General features: G+C 32.6%; 2 protein-coding genes across 4 annotated transcripts; one reads left to right on the forward strand and one right to left on the reverse strand.

Annotated features, from left to right (window-relative positions):
- The first annotated feature begins 1,486 nt into the window (after positions 1–1,486).
- On the forward strand, positions 1,487–3,895 carry LOC122636449 (CCR4-NOT transcription complex subunit 9). Of its 2 annotated transcripts, none has more exons than XM_043827658.1 (4): positions 1,487–1,627; positions 2,229–2,607; positions 2,688–3,082; positions 3,143–3,895. In XM_043827658.1, the coding sequence occupies exons 2-4, from the start codon at positions 2,281–2,283 to the stop codon at positions 3,342–3,344; spliced, it is 924 nt and encodes a 307-aa protein (XP_043683593.1). In that variant the 5' UTR covers positions 1,487–1,627; positions 2,229–2,280; the 3' UTR covers positions 3,345–3,895. The 2 variants fall into 2 exon arrangements, with proteins under 2 accessions (XP_043683593.1, XP_043683595.1); XM_043827660.1 differs by lacking the exon at positions 1,487–1,627 and adding an exon at positions 1,679–2,139.
- A 696-nt stretch (positions 3,896–4,591) lies between these two features.
- Positions 4,592–15,218, reverse strand: LOC122636441 (sodium-coupled monocarboxylate transporter 2-like). 2 transcript variants are annotated; one of them, XM_043827645.1, is made up of 13 exons: positions 15,119–15,218; positions 9,980–10,139; positions 9,743–9,808; positions 9,544–9,663; positions 9,247–9,401; positions 8,792–8,932; positions 8,095–8,203; positions 7,145–7,254; positions 6,549–6,732; positions 6,364–6,450; positions 5,383–5,564; positions 5,006–5,192; positions 4,592–4,799 (listed from the first exon to the last, which is right to left on the reverse strand). In XM_043827645.1, the coding sequence occupies exons 1-13, from the start codon at positions 15,154–15,156 to the stop codon at positions 4,734–4,736; spliced, it is 1,605 nt and encodes a 534-aa protein (XP_043683580.1). In that variant the 5' UTR covers positions 15,157–15,218; the 3' UTR covers positions 4,592–4,733. The 2 variants fall into 2 exon arrangements, with proteins under 2 accessions (XP_043683580.1, XP_043683578.1); XM_043827643.1 differs by lacking the exon at positions 15,119–15,218 and adding an exon at positions 10,859–11,214.
- Between the last annotated feature and the right edge of the window lie 829 nt (positions 15,219–16,047).

Here is a 16,047-nt window from a genome sequence, read left to right on the forward strand (position 1 = left end):
CATATAATTCTTGATTTATTTTTCCTTCAAATATTTAGTAAAGTTAATCGAATAATATCGGTCGTATTCTCGATGATACTTAACAGGATACGAACAGTAACGACAAACTTATAAACAAAATTAAGTTACGAAATTTTATCCGATTCGATATTTTATATTCATGTACGTATGTTTGTATATATTTATCTGTTTATTGTATCTATATGGCTGTTATAAAATATATTGTTATAAAAAAGAAAAAAGGAAATGCCTATAGATAAAACCATGCTCAATAATATTACCGAGAAGAATAAAAATATTACCGAGAATGACAATGAACTAGTCTTATTTCGTTTTATTATAATAAGCTAATTGCTCAGATTATTAGTATACTCCATTATATCTCCATTTTTAGGTACACGCGTAATAAATTTTTTATGTTTTCAATACATATCTAAAATAGATAATTATATTCCGGATTATTTGAGATATTCAAAAATATTTTTTAGATCTTTTATACGTTTCATATGAAAATCTAAATACATGTGTGTGTGTGTGTGTGTGTGTGTGTGTGTGTATCATCCTTTAAATGGTTTGATGGAACAACTTGAAATTTATAAAAAAAAAAAGGAAAGTTAATATTAATTACGAGGATTAAAATTTTCAGCATTTGCTTTATTAATAATAACAGAGATTTAAAAGATTATTAAATCTATAAGAAATCGTAGATGCAAGGAGGAAAAATGATGAAAATATTAGTCATTAATTCTTGAACAATATGTATTTATCATGTTATTGAAATATTTTTTTATTCCTCGCCGAGAAAAATACTTTATTTTCTTTCGTAATATTCCTTTTCTCGTATCAATAAAAACACACAATAACAATCGACTTTTGTAAAATTGTTTTTTCTGAAGTTCTTTTCTTTTCTTTTTTTAGTTCTAAATATATCCATTTAATTGCGAATATTAAACCTTCTTATAATAAATCACATTCTCTAAAATGTGATTTCTTATAAGAAGCAGTTATATCATTTCAAAGTCCACTAAAGAGTCTAATATCCTATCTTAACTCTGTCATAAATTTGACAACGAATATAATTATATTCTGAATATTGCAATGTTTTTTTTGCAAGTTCATCGTTCAAAAATATTTCAACTTTATCAGTCATACGAAGTTATAAATGTAGTTCATTTTTTTTTCTTTTTTCTTTTCATTTTCGTTCAATTTCTTTTTTTTTTTTTTATCTCATTGAAGTTATTATATACGAATTTAAATGCAGAACGATGTATATTAATCATTTAACACAAATATCAAATTTAAACATTTAATTTATATATATATATATATATGTATGTATATATATGTATATATATATAAATATGTATATATATATATATGTATATGTATATAGTTATACGTACATATAGAGATGTTTCTCGATTCTATCCTGCTTCTTATCAATGAACGACTTTACTTCATGATGTCAGTTTTGGTTAGTTATATAAACAAAAAAAAAAAAAGAAACAAAAAGGCGCGACTTCTTAAAGAAAATATTTATTTCGTTATTACGTTCAGAGTCTCAGAAGAGGATCAAGAGAAGACTCGTTAAATCCGAATGAAAATGATAAAACTGATTTCGTATAAGGTATTTAATTTAGATATTTATATTTTTATCAATATTTTCGTGTTCGTAGTATTAGGAAATAGGATAGAGGTTATGTGGCGCTGTTGTTCGCATACGGTGTTTCGGTAAGTCGGTTTTGTCCGGTTAAACAGCCGATGCGAGTTTTCTAACAGCCGTTAAGGGATACATATTCTATGTATACGCATATATATCGTTTAAGAATACACGATTTCTTTTTAAAATTGATTGAATGAAAAAGTAAAAGGTTTCACGTGTTTCGTGCAACGATTTTCTTGTTGCTTGCAAGAACTTATATTTTATAACCTATAAGTCATAATACGGATTATAGAAAAATTGTCGAGAGTCCGTTAATTACGAAGAAATAGTGTAATTTATAAATAAAAAGGCATGATGGTTTATGTGACCGAGTGTGACGATAAATCTTGAATGATTTGGTTAGTTTGCGTTCTTCACGGACACATATTTTCGACGATACGAAAGTATTAAATCGTGCACGTTTTACGTTAAAGAATGTAGCTTTGTTTGTGAAACGAAATTTTTTATCGAAATACGAAGTATTTTATCGAATTTTGTTCGATTTATTTTATTGCTCGTTTAAAAGGAATTACAAAAAAGAGAAATAATACGGAGGTATATCGTAAGGGAAGATTGAAATGAGCTCTCAACAAAGTCCGGCAGCATTGCAGTCGACCGTGGATCGAGAAAAAGTTTATACATGGATCATTGAATTATCCAATCCTGAAACTAGAGAAAATGCTCTTTTGGAACTCAGCAAAAAGCGTGAGGTAGTGCCTGACTTAGCTCCAATGTTATGGCACTCTTTTGGTACAACAGCGTCTCTCTTGCAAGAGATTATAAATATTTATCCTGCTATTAATCCTGCAACTCTTACCGCATATCAGAGCAATCGTGTGTGTAATGCTCTTGCGTTGTTACAATGCGTTGCAAGTCATCCAGATACCAGATCGGCCTTTCTTCAAGTAATTTACATAAACATATCTTAAAAATTTTACAAGTGCAAACTGAATGATTAGTTAATTAATTATATTTTCAAATTTAGGCACACGTACCGTTGTTCCTGTATCCATTTTTGCATACCGTAAGCAAAACAAGACCGTTCGAGTATTTGAGATTAACGAGCTTGGGAGTTATAGGTGCATTGGTCAAAACGGACGAACAGGAAGTTATAACATTTTTATTGACTACTGAAATTATTCCGCTTTGTTTGAGAATTATGGAGAGTGGTTCAGAATTGAGTAAAACTGTAGCCACTTTCATTCTTCAGAAAATTTTGTTGGATGACAGCGGTCTTTCTTACATATGTCAGACTTATGATAGGTTTAGTCATGTTGCGATGATATTAGGAAAAATGGTTTTGTCCTTGGCTAAAGATCCTTCTGCAAGATTATTAAAGCATGTCGTTAGATGTTATTTAAGACTCTCTGATAATCCAAGGTAGGTCCAATAATTCTTGGCTGTATACAACATATAATAAAACAATTTTTTTATTTATAGAGCCTTATTGGCACTGAGACAATGTTTACCAGATCAATTAAGAGACAATACCTTTGCGACTTGTTTACAAGAGGATGCATCTACCAAACACTGGTTAAATCAACTTCTTAAGAATTTAGAAACCGGTCCTCAACCGGGACCTCCTACTCAACCGGGTCAACAAGATCCTAGATCTATTGGAATGTCACCACTTACTTCTTAGATCTTAAACTTTTACTACTAATACAATAATTCGTATTTTTCTAAAAAAAAGTCAATCGTATTATGGTATTAAAGGCTTTCTCGTTTTTAAACAAAATTGATTACTCTATCATACGAGAAAGGTAAAATTACCTTCTTCTAATTGATCTTACAATTACGTTTATGTTATTATTTTTCTTTTTTTGTTTTGCAAAATGATTATTTCTATATGTTAGCCGATTATTTCACAGCGATTGTAGAGATTATAGAAACCTATCATATCAAGGTAAAAGAAAAAAAGAAAAAAAGAAAAAAAAAAATAATTTTTTTGAATTTCTCCAGTCATCGTATGCAATAATGTAAATGCGTATAATTATTATACGTATCCAATGTATATGTGTGTATGTAGCGTATAAAAATTATCTACTCGCGGGAGATATAAAATTGCTTGTGATCAAGTTCTGCGGATGTTGTATAGCAATTGTATTTTTAACTTCTTCTATAATATAAGAAAGCTCAATCATCGAAACTTAACTGTATATTTTCAAATAAAGTATGTACAGTATGTGAGAATTATATGTCAATTAGATATATATGATAAATATGTATATGATAACAGCTATTGTAGACCATTGTAGATATATTCTTGTACTGAAAAATTTATTGATACGATGAGCATTTTGTCTCACGTGACCTTAACATTTTCGTATTATTATTATTATTATAATTATTATTATAATTATTTTTATTTTTATTATCATGATTATCATTGTTGGTAGTAACAACAATAATATTACAGAATGAAAAATGTAGGATTTAAGCACGTAGCTTGTTTTACGGCACGCACATTAAAATAAATAAGAGCCGACAATAACACGATCGTAATGAAATATTGATTCAATGTATAATGATACGGAAAGAGAGGAAAAAAACATAAACAAATTCTTCACGTGTTAGGAAGATACTGACAATTCAAAACAAAAAAGAAAGAACAGAAAAAAATGGAGAATCGATAAAACAAATCCTGTTTATTATTTACTTCGGTTCGTTCAGAAAATACATACATAGGAATGAATGACAAACGAACGAACGAACGAACGAACGAACGAACGATAGATAATCACTGCCTAATCTCATTGATTATTCTGTAATCTAATAATATTAATTATTTTTCAATTTTCGGCCTAGCTTTCGAATTAAGAGTTCACTCGATATACTTCGACGAGAAAGTCATGACCTCTCTCTCTCTCTCTCTCTCTCTCTCTCTCCCTCTCTTTCTTTTTCTCCCTCTTCGAGAAAGAGAGAAAGAGTGACAAATCGGGTCTCTTTTTTGAGCGATAATAAATATCGCGATTACTAAGGAATCACAGTCTGAACTTATTAATATGTAATTTAGAATATATAGTATTCGCTAATATCCCGAAGAGTGATGTAGATTTTTCCTTTCTGCTCTCCTCCTTGAAAGTTCCATCTTGTTCTGTGGATGAAAAAATAGAAAAAAAAAAGAAAAGAAAAAAATAATAAACTACAAATTATATATGTATCGTACAAATAACGTCTAATGATAATAAGCATGGACGATGAAGGAAGAAAAGAAGGAAAGAAATATTCGTAATTACATATATATATATATATATATATATATATATATATATATATATATACATATAAATATATACATACCGTTTCCCTTGAAATTTTAGAACGTAAGAAACCGTGTATGATCGGCGTGTATAACTTTATATCCCCCACTTTGTATTTATTCGGGCCAGTGATCCACGAGACAATAATCCCGATGAAAATCGCTGTGAGAAATCCAACCCATGTGTACCATAGATATGACATCCGATATAGAAAAAATGGTTGCTCTCTGAAAATTTTATTGAATCGATATAGGATTTTTCATTGTTTCGAAGCAAAATATGATGACTTATTTACATATATGTTTATTTATGTATGTATGTATGTATGTATGTATGTGTCTATGTATAGATATGATATTATTATCGTGTATGTGTGTGTGTATACTCGTAGAATGTGATTAATAATAGTAAATCGACCTTATTGTGTCTTCAACGATGTTCGTCAAATTTCTGGCTGTATCTTTCAATGTTTCGACGCACCCATCGACGGACACTGGTTTTACCGGGAAAGTAATTTTACCGCTCGAAATGGCAGCTTGCGTGCCAAAGGATATCCAGGCAACGAGATTCAAACTGATGATACCACCGGTTAGAGCACCCTGTGCAGAAATGAGATAAATGATTGAGAGCCATCGAATATATTATTTCTTTTTTTGTAATTGACGAGATTAACGGTGTATGTTTTATATATTAATAGAAATTAATCTTACGTTTATTAATTTATTTAGAAGTATAAGAAGTACGAGTATCGAGAGATACGCTTGTATAAAAAAAGTCAACACTATATATATATATATATATATATATATATATATATATATATATATATTATATATTTAAGTATGTGACTTTAAAGTTAGATCGGATTATAGAGGATTAAAATGAAGTGTCCAAATATTTTTTTTGCGATACACTATATCTATACGTCACAGCTTCGCAACTTCAGAAAATGGTGCAAGTACTATTAGCATTTCAAATCAAATGAAAGCTCAGCATAGAGGATTCTACAGATTCCGACGATGCAGCTTTAATGTATTTGCCTTTAAGATAGGTAGAGAAAGAGAGAGAGAGAGAGAGAGAGAGAGAGAGAGAGAGAGAGAGAGAGAGAGAGAGAGAGAGAGAGAGAGAGAGAGAGAGAGAGAAATAGATAGATAGTAAGAGAGAAATACTAGACAAGCATACTTCGAGATCAATAATAAATAAGATCATTTCGTTCGATCTTAGTTAACATATATCGTTTTGTAAGTGCTTTTTATTTTATCTCATATAAAAGTTTATTAGCCTAACGATTTTATTCTTCTATCAATCTATCGATCAATTCGAAGCAATTATTTACATCAAAAAGAACCCGAACGATGGTAACGTAATGAATGAATAATTTTTTATGGGTACACTTACCGCAGAATTAGCAAATGGAAAAAACATGCCAAGCGTGAATATCCCTAAAAGTGGACCAGCTGTTATTCCGGATAAACTTTTACCAGCCTGAAAAATAAAAGGATTATTTTTATTCACAGGATATAAGATTTAATCTATCTATCTATCTATCTATCTATCTAATGTCGTCGATCGACAGAACTTACTTGAATCAAACTGCTGAGTTTTTCAACCAAGAAAACCAATCCAACGCAAATAATACCCATTAGGACTACGATCACTTTCATTATCCGACTGGCGCCAACATTCGAGATTGGTTTTCTCAAGCATGGCTTTATTATATCTTCGTAGATAACGCCGGACATTGAGTTCAAACCGGTGGACATAGTGCTACGAATTTAAACAAAAAATATATATATATATATATATATATATATATATATATATATAAATGTACATATGTATTTCGTTTAAAATAAATTTCTAACGAAATTCGTGAAATCATGAACTATACGATTTTTATAAGATAGATAGGAATAACGTGTCGTCTGTGTAAAGAATATTCTGTGCAAATAATATTTTTGTTTTACGTTCTCTTTTCTTTTTCTTTTCTTCTTGTTTTTTTATAATTTTCTTCATAACGTTTAATGTTTTTAACAGTGCAATTATGTATCTGTTTACTTATAATTTGCGTGATCGTACGAGAAAATAGGTGTTAACGTTAATCGTTAATTCTTAAATCATGATACACAAGCGATATTGCTTGTTCTTTTTTTTTTTTTGCTTTTTTCGTTGACCTTACCTGAGAGCAGCGCTGAAAACTCCAGAGACAAAGAGACCCGGTAAACCAGGTATCGATCGTGCTATCTCCATTACAAAGTACGGCAACAACTGATCGGGTTTCCGTATTTGCTGAAACATGCAAAATACTATCGATTTCTAGTCGTCCGATTACGAGTTAAAAATGATGATAGAAACGACAAACGAAACTCGACCAAATCGAATTCGATCAAATTGTTTCGTCGATAATAATAAATCTGTTGTCATTAATATTGTCAGATGCACATTTTGTTGTTTCAAAAATTAGATACATTTATTTGAAGATTGTAAAAATGGCAAGTAATTTTGATCCATCGATTATAGTGTTTGAAACTTCAAGATCTTTCATTTTACGATTCTGTAAAAATAAATGGATCATATTAGATAGATAGATAGATAGTAATCAAATATTAGAGTCGAATATTGTATCGGATGTTTCATTTTCGTTTTGAAAAATTGTGATTAAGAAAAATATATATTTTAGGTATTATTAAATTATATCAATTTTTGTATATCGGTATACGAGTCGTATATCTCGAAAATTAGAACTAATAATATTGAAATCGATACTGTATTTTTAGAATTAGCGTATTCAAGAATAGAATTTAACTTTTTGTCGTATCGGATCGAACGTATTTTTTCTTCTTTTTTTTTCTATTTGTGTATTTTTCTTCTTTTTTTTTTTTTCATTGTCTAGTTGAAAATTATTTTCAACCGATGGAGGTCGAGACTTTGCAGGAGAAATTCGATTTTCTTTCCGTCCATTATAATGAATAAACGATGTTAATGTTTTTAATAAAATTATACGTAGCCGCGTGTAATGTAATTTTATTTTAAAACAAGTAGTTAAAATACAGCACGGAACGGCTGGTTCGCCATGAGTAAGATCAAATGTTAAAGTTTAAACTGTGTTTTGCTAAACGTGGTTCCTACCTTTGTTGTTACCGGATCGCATTCGTAGAAAGCAGCGAAAATAACGATGCCAGTGTAACAGCATAGGGAAACGATGGTAACTATACCGACGGCCATTATCATGATTGTTCTGAGAAAAAAAAGAAAATAAATCGATCAGATAGATCTTTGAGCTTCTCATTTTAATAATCAATACATGAATAAAACGTGTAAAACGTAATGTTGAATATTTATAGAGATTTACATCAGAATAATGTACATGCGTTAATAAATATATGATCTATTATGTTGGCGAGTAATGTCGGAATTTTCGATAAAAAAAAAAGAAAAGAAAAAAGGGAAAAAAAATTATTCAATAAAGTTTCATTGTCCATTTATAATTCCGTATATACAATATCGAAAATTTCGAAATTATTTATCGATCAATCCCATGTCGTTAATATCAAACACGTAATAGCGAATTCTTTTTAATACCGACTTTTTTAATACCGCATTTTTTTTTTTAGCAAAAAATTACGAGATATCAATTACGATATTATTGATAAAAAGACTTATATATATGTATATTGATCGTCCAATATTTTTTGTTTTGGAAAGAATGATGAAATGAAGGATGTTTCTTCCCCGATAGAAAAAAGAAAAAGAAAGAAGAAGAAAGGAAAAAAAGAAGAATATCTATTCTAACTAATGTCAGAGAGATCAATCTGTTTTAACTCACATATTGGATTTTTTCAAGTTCGGCATAGCCAGACACCTCTGCACCATCGCTTGATTAACCGAACAAGTGGCCAGCCAATTTAAGTAATTACCAACAACGACGGTCCAAAAGGTGTGCCTAATAGTTGGATCCGGGTCCATGCTATACGTAATGGAAAGAAGAAGAAGCGACTACGGAAAAATCATTGCAGTATCGTAAATTGAACCTTATCTACGTATTCCTCGAGAATTCACATGAGAAAAATAATAATATTTCTAAGACACACGCATACACATACACACACACATATATATATACAGAATGTATATACGATCGGGTTAAGAGAAAGTGAGGATAAGAATGATAAAAGTCTTTTTTGAGTTTATCTCTCTCTCTCTCTCTCTCTCTCTCTCTCTCTCTCTCTCTCTCTCTCTCTCTCTCTCCATCACTTTTCATCTATCATTTTCATTTCTTACTTGAAGAACTCTATTCTTCCTGTCTCGACGTTTCTTCGCCAAACTTCGGATACTCCACCTACTTTGTTGGTACCCAATACGGCAACAGTAATCACGCTACCGAACATGACCATCATTTGAATAGTATCGGTCCAAACGACGGCCTTGAGACCACCCTAAAAACGAAAAAAAAAAAAAATTTCTTGTATGGAAAAAACTGTTTCAATGTATAATCATAGATTCTAAATTGCTCGATCGTTCGTGTATTGTCTGAATCATCATGGAACGAGAAAAAGATAAATATTTAAAGACAATTACCAACGTCGTGTAGAAAATGCAGACGATGCTGACCAGAAGAGCTATCATGTGAAGATTTATACCAGTTACTTGATTGAACGCTAGCGCCGGCACGTATATCACCAATGGTATGTAAAGTAGCTACAAGTAAGACGCGAAACGATCGCTTATCAACGTTAACGAAGAGGAAGAGTTATCCAATAACGTTAAAATGCCTTACCATTTTGATAATGAATATGATCGATCCCATGAGTCTGACCATACGATTGAATCTCAGCTCTAGATACTGAAGAAAGAAGAAAATCGATAAAGGTTCCTTCGATCGAACCTTTCCTCGTCGATCGTGTATCATTTTTCTTTTTTTTTCTGTTTTTTTCCTTTTTACCTTTTACCTTTTTTCCCTTCTCTCTCTCTCTCTCTCTCCTCTTTTTTTTTGATTTTACGGAAAAAAACGTACCTCGTACGACGAGGTAATTTGAAGTCCGTAAAAGACCGGCAAATAAACTATGGTCATAGTAAGGGAAACGAAGCAATCGGCAATAATGATGGTCCATAGTTGAGTCCCGTAAACATACATCTCTGCGGGTAATCCGAGCATCGAAATGCCGGAAATGTAACTGAAAAAAAAAAAAAAGAAAAGAAAAAGAACAAGAAAAAAATTTCTTTACGAGTATCGAACATTACGAGCATCGACATTTTATCTTTAACGTCGAACTACCTTGCTAGGTAGATATTGCGAATGTATGTTTAAAAAAAAGAAGAAAAAACAGTAGAAGAGGATAAAGAAGAAGAAGAAGTCACGAGAAGTCAATCTTTTCTCATTCGAATGCAAGAGAGACACGCACAAGGGTATTAATAATTACAATCTTAATGCTGTTCAACCTTGACAGTCAATTGAGCGGAATGTCGTGCTATGCGCCCAAAACTTCCGGCTACGAAAGTCTTTCAAACGACTCCTTTTAATTTGTTACGAAAGACTCGAGGGTCGAATTCTCTCGGTCCTTTTCTCTAAATCTAATTATTTCGCGTACGAACTTATTTACTTTGTCAATTCGATCAAGATAAAAACTGTCAAGTACCTAAGTGTTTCAGAACGTTGTCGCGTAACGTTTTCGTTGACGATCGTCTATAACGAAATTAAACGAAAAAAAGCACGAAAGATTTTTCTGAATGAAATAAGAAAAAGAGATGTTACGACTTTATATCTGGCAATGCGAGAGGACACGATATATCACGTCATTATTAGAATACGATGCGACTTAAAATATTTTTTGAAAGATATGAGAAAGGATAAAAGAAAAAAGTAATAACATGATTACTTATCGAATATTATTACCTGGCTATTAAAGACATGCTTATAGGAAATATAGACATGTTTTGACTTCCAACAAGGTACTCTCGCACAGCATCCGGATTTTTTCGAGATCTGTAAGCTTGATAGACCCCAACTACCGCGGAAACACCTAGCATCCCAATGAAAACGATGCAATCAACCAGGTCGAACGTTCTTGGTTCCATCGAGCCGTCCATATCTTCCTTCGGATGATATTCTCCAAACGTTCTCCAAGCATTCACGATATTAGATCGACGAATTTCTCTCGAACGATTTTTCCTTTTTACATGAATCGTTCGTATATAGGTACACCGTGTTTAAATATATATATATATATATATATATTTTTTTTTCTTTCTCTCTTTCTCTCTTTTTGTCTCTTTAGATGTTTATGAAAAAAATTCGCGAGACTTTTTTTGTTTGCTTTTAAAAGAGACAGACCAGGTGGTCTTCCCGTCTCTCTTGTCTCTCTTGTCTCTTATCGTCCTATCTTCTGTTTCTCGCGTTTTTACTCGGTTGAAAACGTCCGTGAGTCAAAGAGAAGACAGATGAAGAAGAGGCTCAACGCCACGGAACGACGATTCGAGGAGGCAATTGAATAATTGCGGATTCTACCGCCGTTTCTATTCCATCTCCAACCTCCACCTCCATCTCTACCACCACCTCCACCTCCTCTTCCTTCTCCTCTTCCTCCTCCTCTTCTTCTTCCTCTATCTCTTCCTCGTGCTTCTGCCCCCGTCCGAATCTCATCTCTCGCGTGCACCCGTGGGACGTTGTAGTAACTACTTACACGCAATGTCCGCAATTGTTTCAAATTGTCGACATTGTGTCCTCCCTGCGTTCTCATTTCGACTAGACACGTTTTTCGTTCGACCGCTCAATTGTTTTGAACTTGTGTGTTTTTGACCCACGAAGAAAAAAAAAAAAGGATTGAAAAATAAACGAAGAAGAGAAAGAGAAAAGGGAAAAAGAAAGAAAATCTCTTTTACTCTTTCACATATTTTTTTCTACTTTTTCTTTCTTTCTTTCTTTTTTTTTCTTATTAACATTTTTCTCTCCCCTTTTTTATATCTTAAATATCACTTTTACCAGATTAAATCGAGGGTAAGACAATACGGTGTATTATATATTTACATACCTACGTTGATTCGTGCAACTCGAGACCGAGTTGTCACTCATCATCCGGAAGAACAATCACCGGACTACTGCTACTCATCTCGGTACGCATCGTTAAAGTCCCAGAATAGATTTTGTCGTCGCTCTTATCTTTACAATGATAAATCTCCGAGCACCATGAGCACATTCTCCTTTCTCTTCTCTTTTTTTTTTCTTTTCTCACGTCTTCGTCTGTCTTTTCTCTCTCTCTCTCTCTTTCTCTCTCTCTCTTTCTCTCTTTCTCTCTTTCTCCCGGTGGAATTTGTTTGTTTGTTTGTTTGTTTGTTTGTTTTGCTTATTTTCTTTTTTTCCCTCTTTTAATACCATCGTTCGTAGGATGAGATCGACAGTAGTCACGTCTTCTCTCTCCCTCACTATCTCTACAAATCCGATTTTGAATGGACGAGTTTCGGGAGTGCGCGTCGAAGGTAAAAATAAATAAAAAAAAAAAAAAAAAAGAAAGAAAAGAAAAAAAAGAAATGGAGAACGGCGCTTTCGTTCGTTGAATTTCTAATCGAACGAACTCGCCGAAAAGTTTTCCAGAGTTTCCGCACGATTCGATTGTCTGCTCGTACGAATTTAAACTCGAACGTTGACTACTGAATTACGAAATTTCATTACTATCTGTAAGAATAATGAAGAGAACGATTGGACGAAAGAATAAAAAAAAAGAAGAAGAAAAAAGAATATTAAAACGTTTAGGACGCTATTTAATCGTTGTTCTAATAACGTATCCGTGCATTTTTTCTTTAACACAATCGTGTCTATGTATTTCTAATTATTCTATCTTGGACTCGAGAGGGTTGGTTCGGGAGACGAACATACATTTTTTTTCGTTTTTGTTTTTTCGTTCGATCGGAGTTATTCTTATTACTCTACGGCGAGGGTAGAGACGTCAAGGAAATTTAACAAAATTATTCTTAGTTGTTTACGTCGTCCGATCTGTTAGCATTGTATCGTATATCCACTGCTTTCACCCACCTACACACACACTATGTTCACATAATTTATCGTTGGGGTTGGCTCGGCTAAGTTGGGACAATATCACATTTTCCACACACATACGTTATATATATATTGTATGTATATATATATATATATATATATATATATATGTATAGGTATATATATATATATTCTTTACATTATACACATTTAAATATATACGTATATACATATATATATATATATATATATATATATATATATATGTATGTATGTATGCACATAATATCCTTTTGAAGCAGCTATTGGTTGAACATTTCTTTCGAAGGGACCTTATCTTTTGATCCCTTTTCAGTCGAGTTAACTTGCAATTTTTCCCACAGCAGTGGTGAGTTAATTTCTTAACATAATAATTTTTTTCTATTAACTTCACGTTTAACATTAGACGTTTTGAGTTCGAACTTGAACCTCATGAAGTAGAAAAACGGGGAAATATAGGAGAAAGGACGCTTTAACGTAACCATAATGGTTAAATGAATTTTTCACGAGCGTTGTGAAAGAAGCGTTAGTACATAAAAGTAGATTAATTTATCAGATTAATTTATATCAGACTTTTAAGAAAGTATTTCATAGATTCAACGTTAGAAACGAGGGTAAAAAAGTGATATCGAATTTCTTGAATTGGTAGACGCGAGAAACACAAAATAAAAAACGAAAAATCTTTTTTAATACTTCTTTTTCTTGTTTCGTTTATCTTTTTTTTTTTTTTTTTTTTTTTTTTTTTTATATAAAAATGAAAACAAAAAGAGAAAAGAGGACTGCAGAGATAGCTCGAGATAAAAATAAATTGCATTTCCTTTTAACGGTGTATCGGCGAGACGTATTTCGATTGCGCGACAAAGGATTTCAATAGGATCCTCGTGACAACGAAAGTATCGAATACTAGTGTTAGTGAAATATATCGAGCATCAACGTCTCTCTCTCTTTCTCTCTTTTTCTCGTAGTGCATCGTATCTATCTTTCTCTTTCCCGTAGTGCGTTGAGTCTCGAAGAATGCGTTTAGAGCACAAAGAATAACTCAGTCTATCGCACTTACTATCTATCTATCTATCTATCTATCTATCTATCTATCTATTTATCTATCTATCGTTTGTCGTTACAGATTTTCGATCGAGTGCTATCGAAAGAAGGAGGGCAAAGGGTAAGAGGCAAGAGGCAAGGGGCAAGAGGACTAAGAGGTCGATTAAAGCGTTCCGATCCGACGAGCAAAAACTGTTTTTCGGTAAATAGAAAAGCGTCTCGTATCTCGACAAACTAAATATCATTTACATAATTAATCGATCGATCAACGTTCTCGATGTTGCGACAGGAGAAAAACAAAGAGAGAGAGAGAGAGAGAGAGAGAGAGAGAGAGAGAGAGAGAGAAAGAGGATATTTAAGTAAAGGAAAACACAAAAATAATAACAAAAACAAGTTTGTTTTTGTTCTTTTTTTTGTCTATCTCTCTTTTTAAATTATAAACGTATCACTTGCGATAACACTCATATTTCATTTTAATCAGAAAAGAGTTTTATGTGAAACATCATTATTTCGGTGTTTCTTTTTTATCATCTCTGATCGTTAATTAATTAATTACCTTTTAGAGATTTTATATTCTCAATTGCTGTTATTTATTTAATATCGGGGACAATATTTTTAAACGATTTTAATCTCTACTTGAAATAAATATAAGTAGCAGGTATTTATAATAAATTTATCATTAACATTATATAATTGCTCACCGACCTATAGAAATTTTATAACTTTAATATTTTAATGAGAAAGATATTTTGCGAGTATAATAATTCGCAATTATAATATTAAATGCATGTTTAATGGGCCCATAACGATTTATTTCGCAAATTAATTAATACAAATATTGACCGAACGAGAGATTCTTTTAAACACTTAATTCAATATTAGAACGAAAAAGAAGAAGAAGAAGAAAAAAAAAGAACAAGAAAAAGAGAAAGAAAAGAAAAAGAAAAGATACTCCTTTTACTCCGTTTCCAATTAATTCTTCATATCATCGGATACTTCCTCGTTGTCGTGCATAACACGACACGATAGTTAAATTGACATGCTTTCAAGTACGGGCAACGTGATACCTATCTACTTACTTACCTACTTGTTCGAGCTAGATCAACGGGAAATCTATCCATCCCATCTATCCGTTCGCGCGTCTACTCTGTTCGTTCTCTCGTATCACTATTCACGGCGAGTGTAAAATGATCATCGCAGTTGAATTGACTGTTCTAGTGATAGAGACTAACGTAATGATAGACGGAGATAGACAGACAAACGGAGAGAAAGAGAGAGAGAGAGAGAGAGAGAGAGAGAGAGAGAGAGAGAGAAAGAAAGAAAGAGAATGAAATGAAAAGAGAGAGACGATAGTGCTATCGTACTAAATTATCTTGACATCCTAGTATCTACACCCTGCAAACCGCTATTGATCCAGCAGCCGACGTGTAGTCCTCTCTGGTGGTACAGGGTGCACTGCTAGGTGTGAAAGGGGTGAGCGGAGTAAGAGAGAGAGACAAAAAGAGACAGAGAGAGAGAGAGAGAAACAGAGAGAGAGAGAGAGAGACAGAGAGAGAGAGAGAGAGAGAGAGAGAGAGAGAGAGAGAGAAAGAGAGATACAAAGATAAAGAGAAAGAGACAGAAAGATAAATCTTCCCTTACTCTCTTGGAATACACGACGCATAGCTTATCCACTTGAACGACTTGTTCTTACGGGTCACGGCCGTTCGAAGATTCAAACGACACGAGGAAAAAGGGAAAAGAGCTTGGCTGGCATGGCTCTCCTCTTCTTCCTCTTCCTCTTCCTTATTCTTCTTCTTCTTTTTCTTCTTCTTCTTCTTCTTTTTCTTCTTCCTTATTTTTTGCTACTACTTTCGATCTTTTTTCTTTCTCCCTCCTTTCAGTTTTTCTTTTTTTCTTTTTTTTTTTTGTTTCACGCTCGATCGACTTTCATAGTCGTCGAGATCATACTCTCACTCCTGATGATCATAACCTTTCTCAACCCCAACCCAGACGCAACCCCAACTTCTCTA

Source organism: Vespula pensylvanica, chromosome 22 (assembly GCF_014466175.1).
Source record: "Vespula pensylvanica isolate Volc-1 chromosome 22, ASM1446617v1, whole genome shotgun sequence".
NCBI classification, from domain to species: Eukaryota; Metazoa; Arthropoda; class Insecta; order Hymenoptera; family Vespidae; genus Vespula; species Vespula pensylvanica.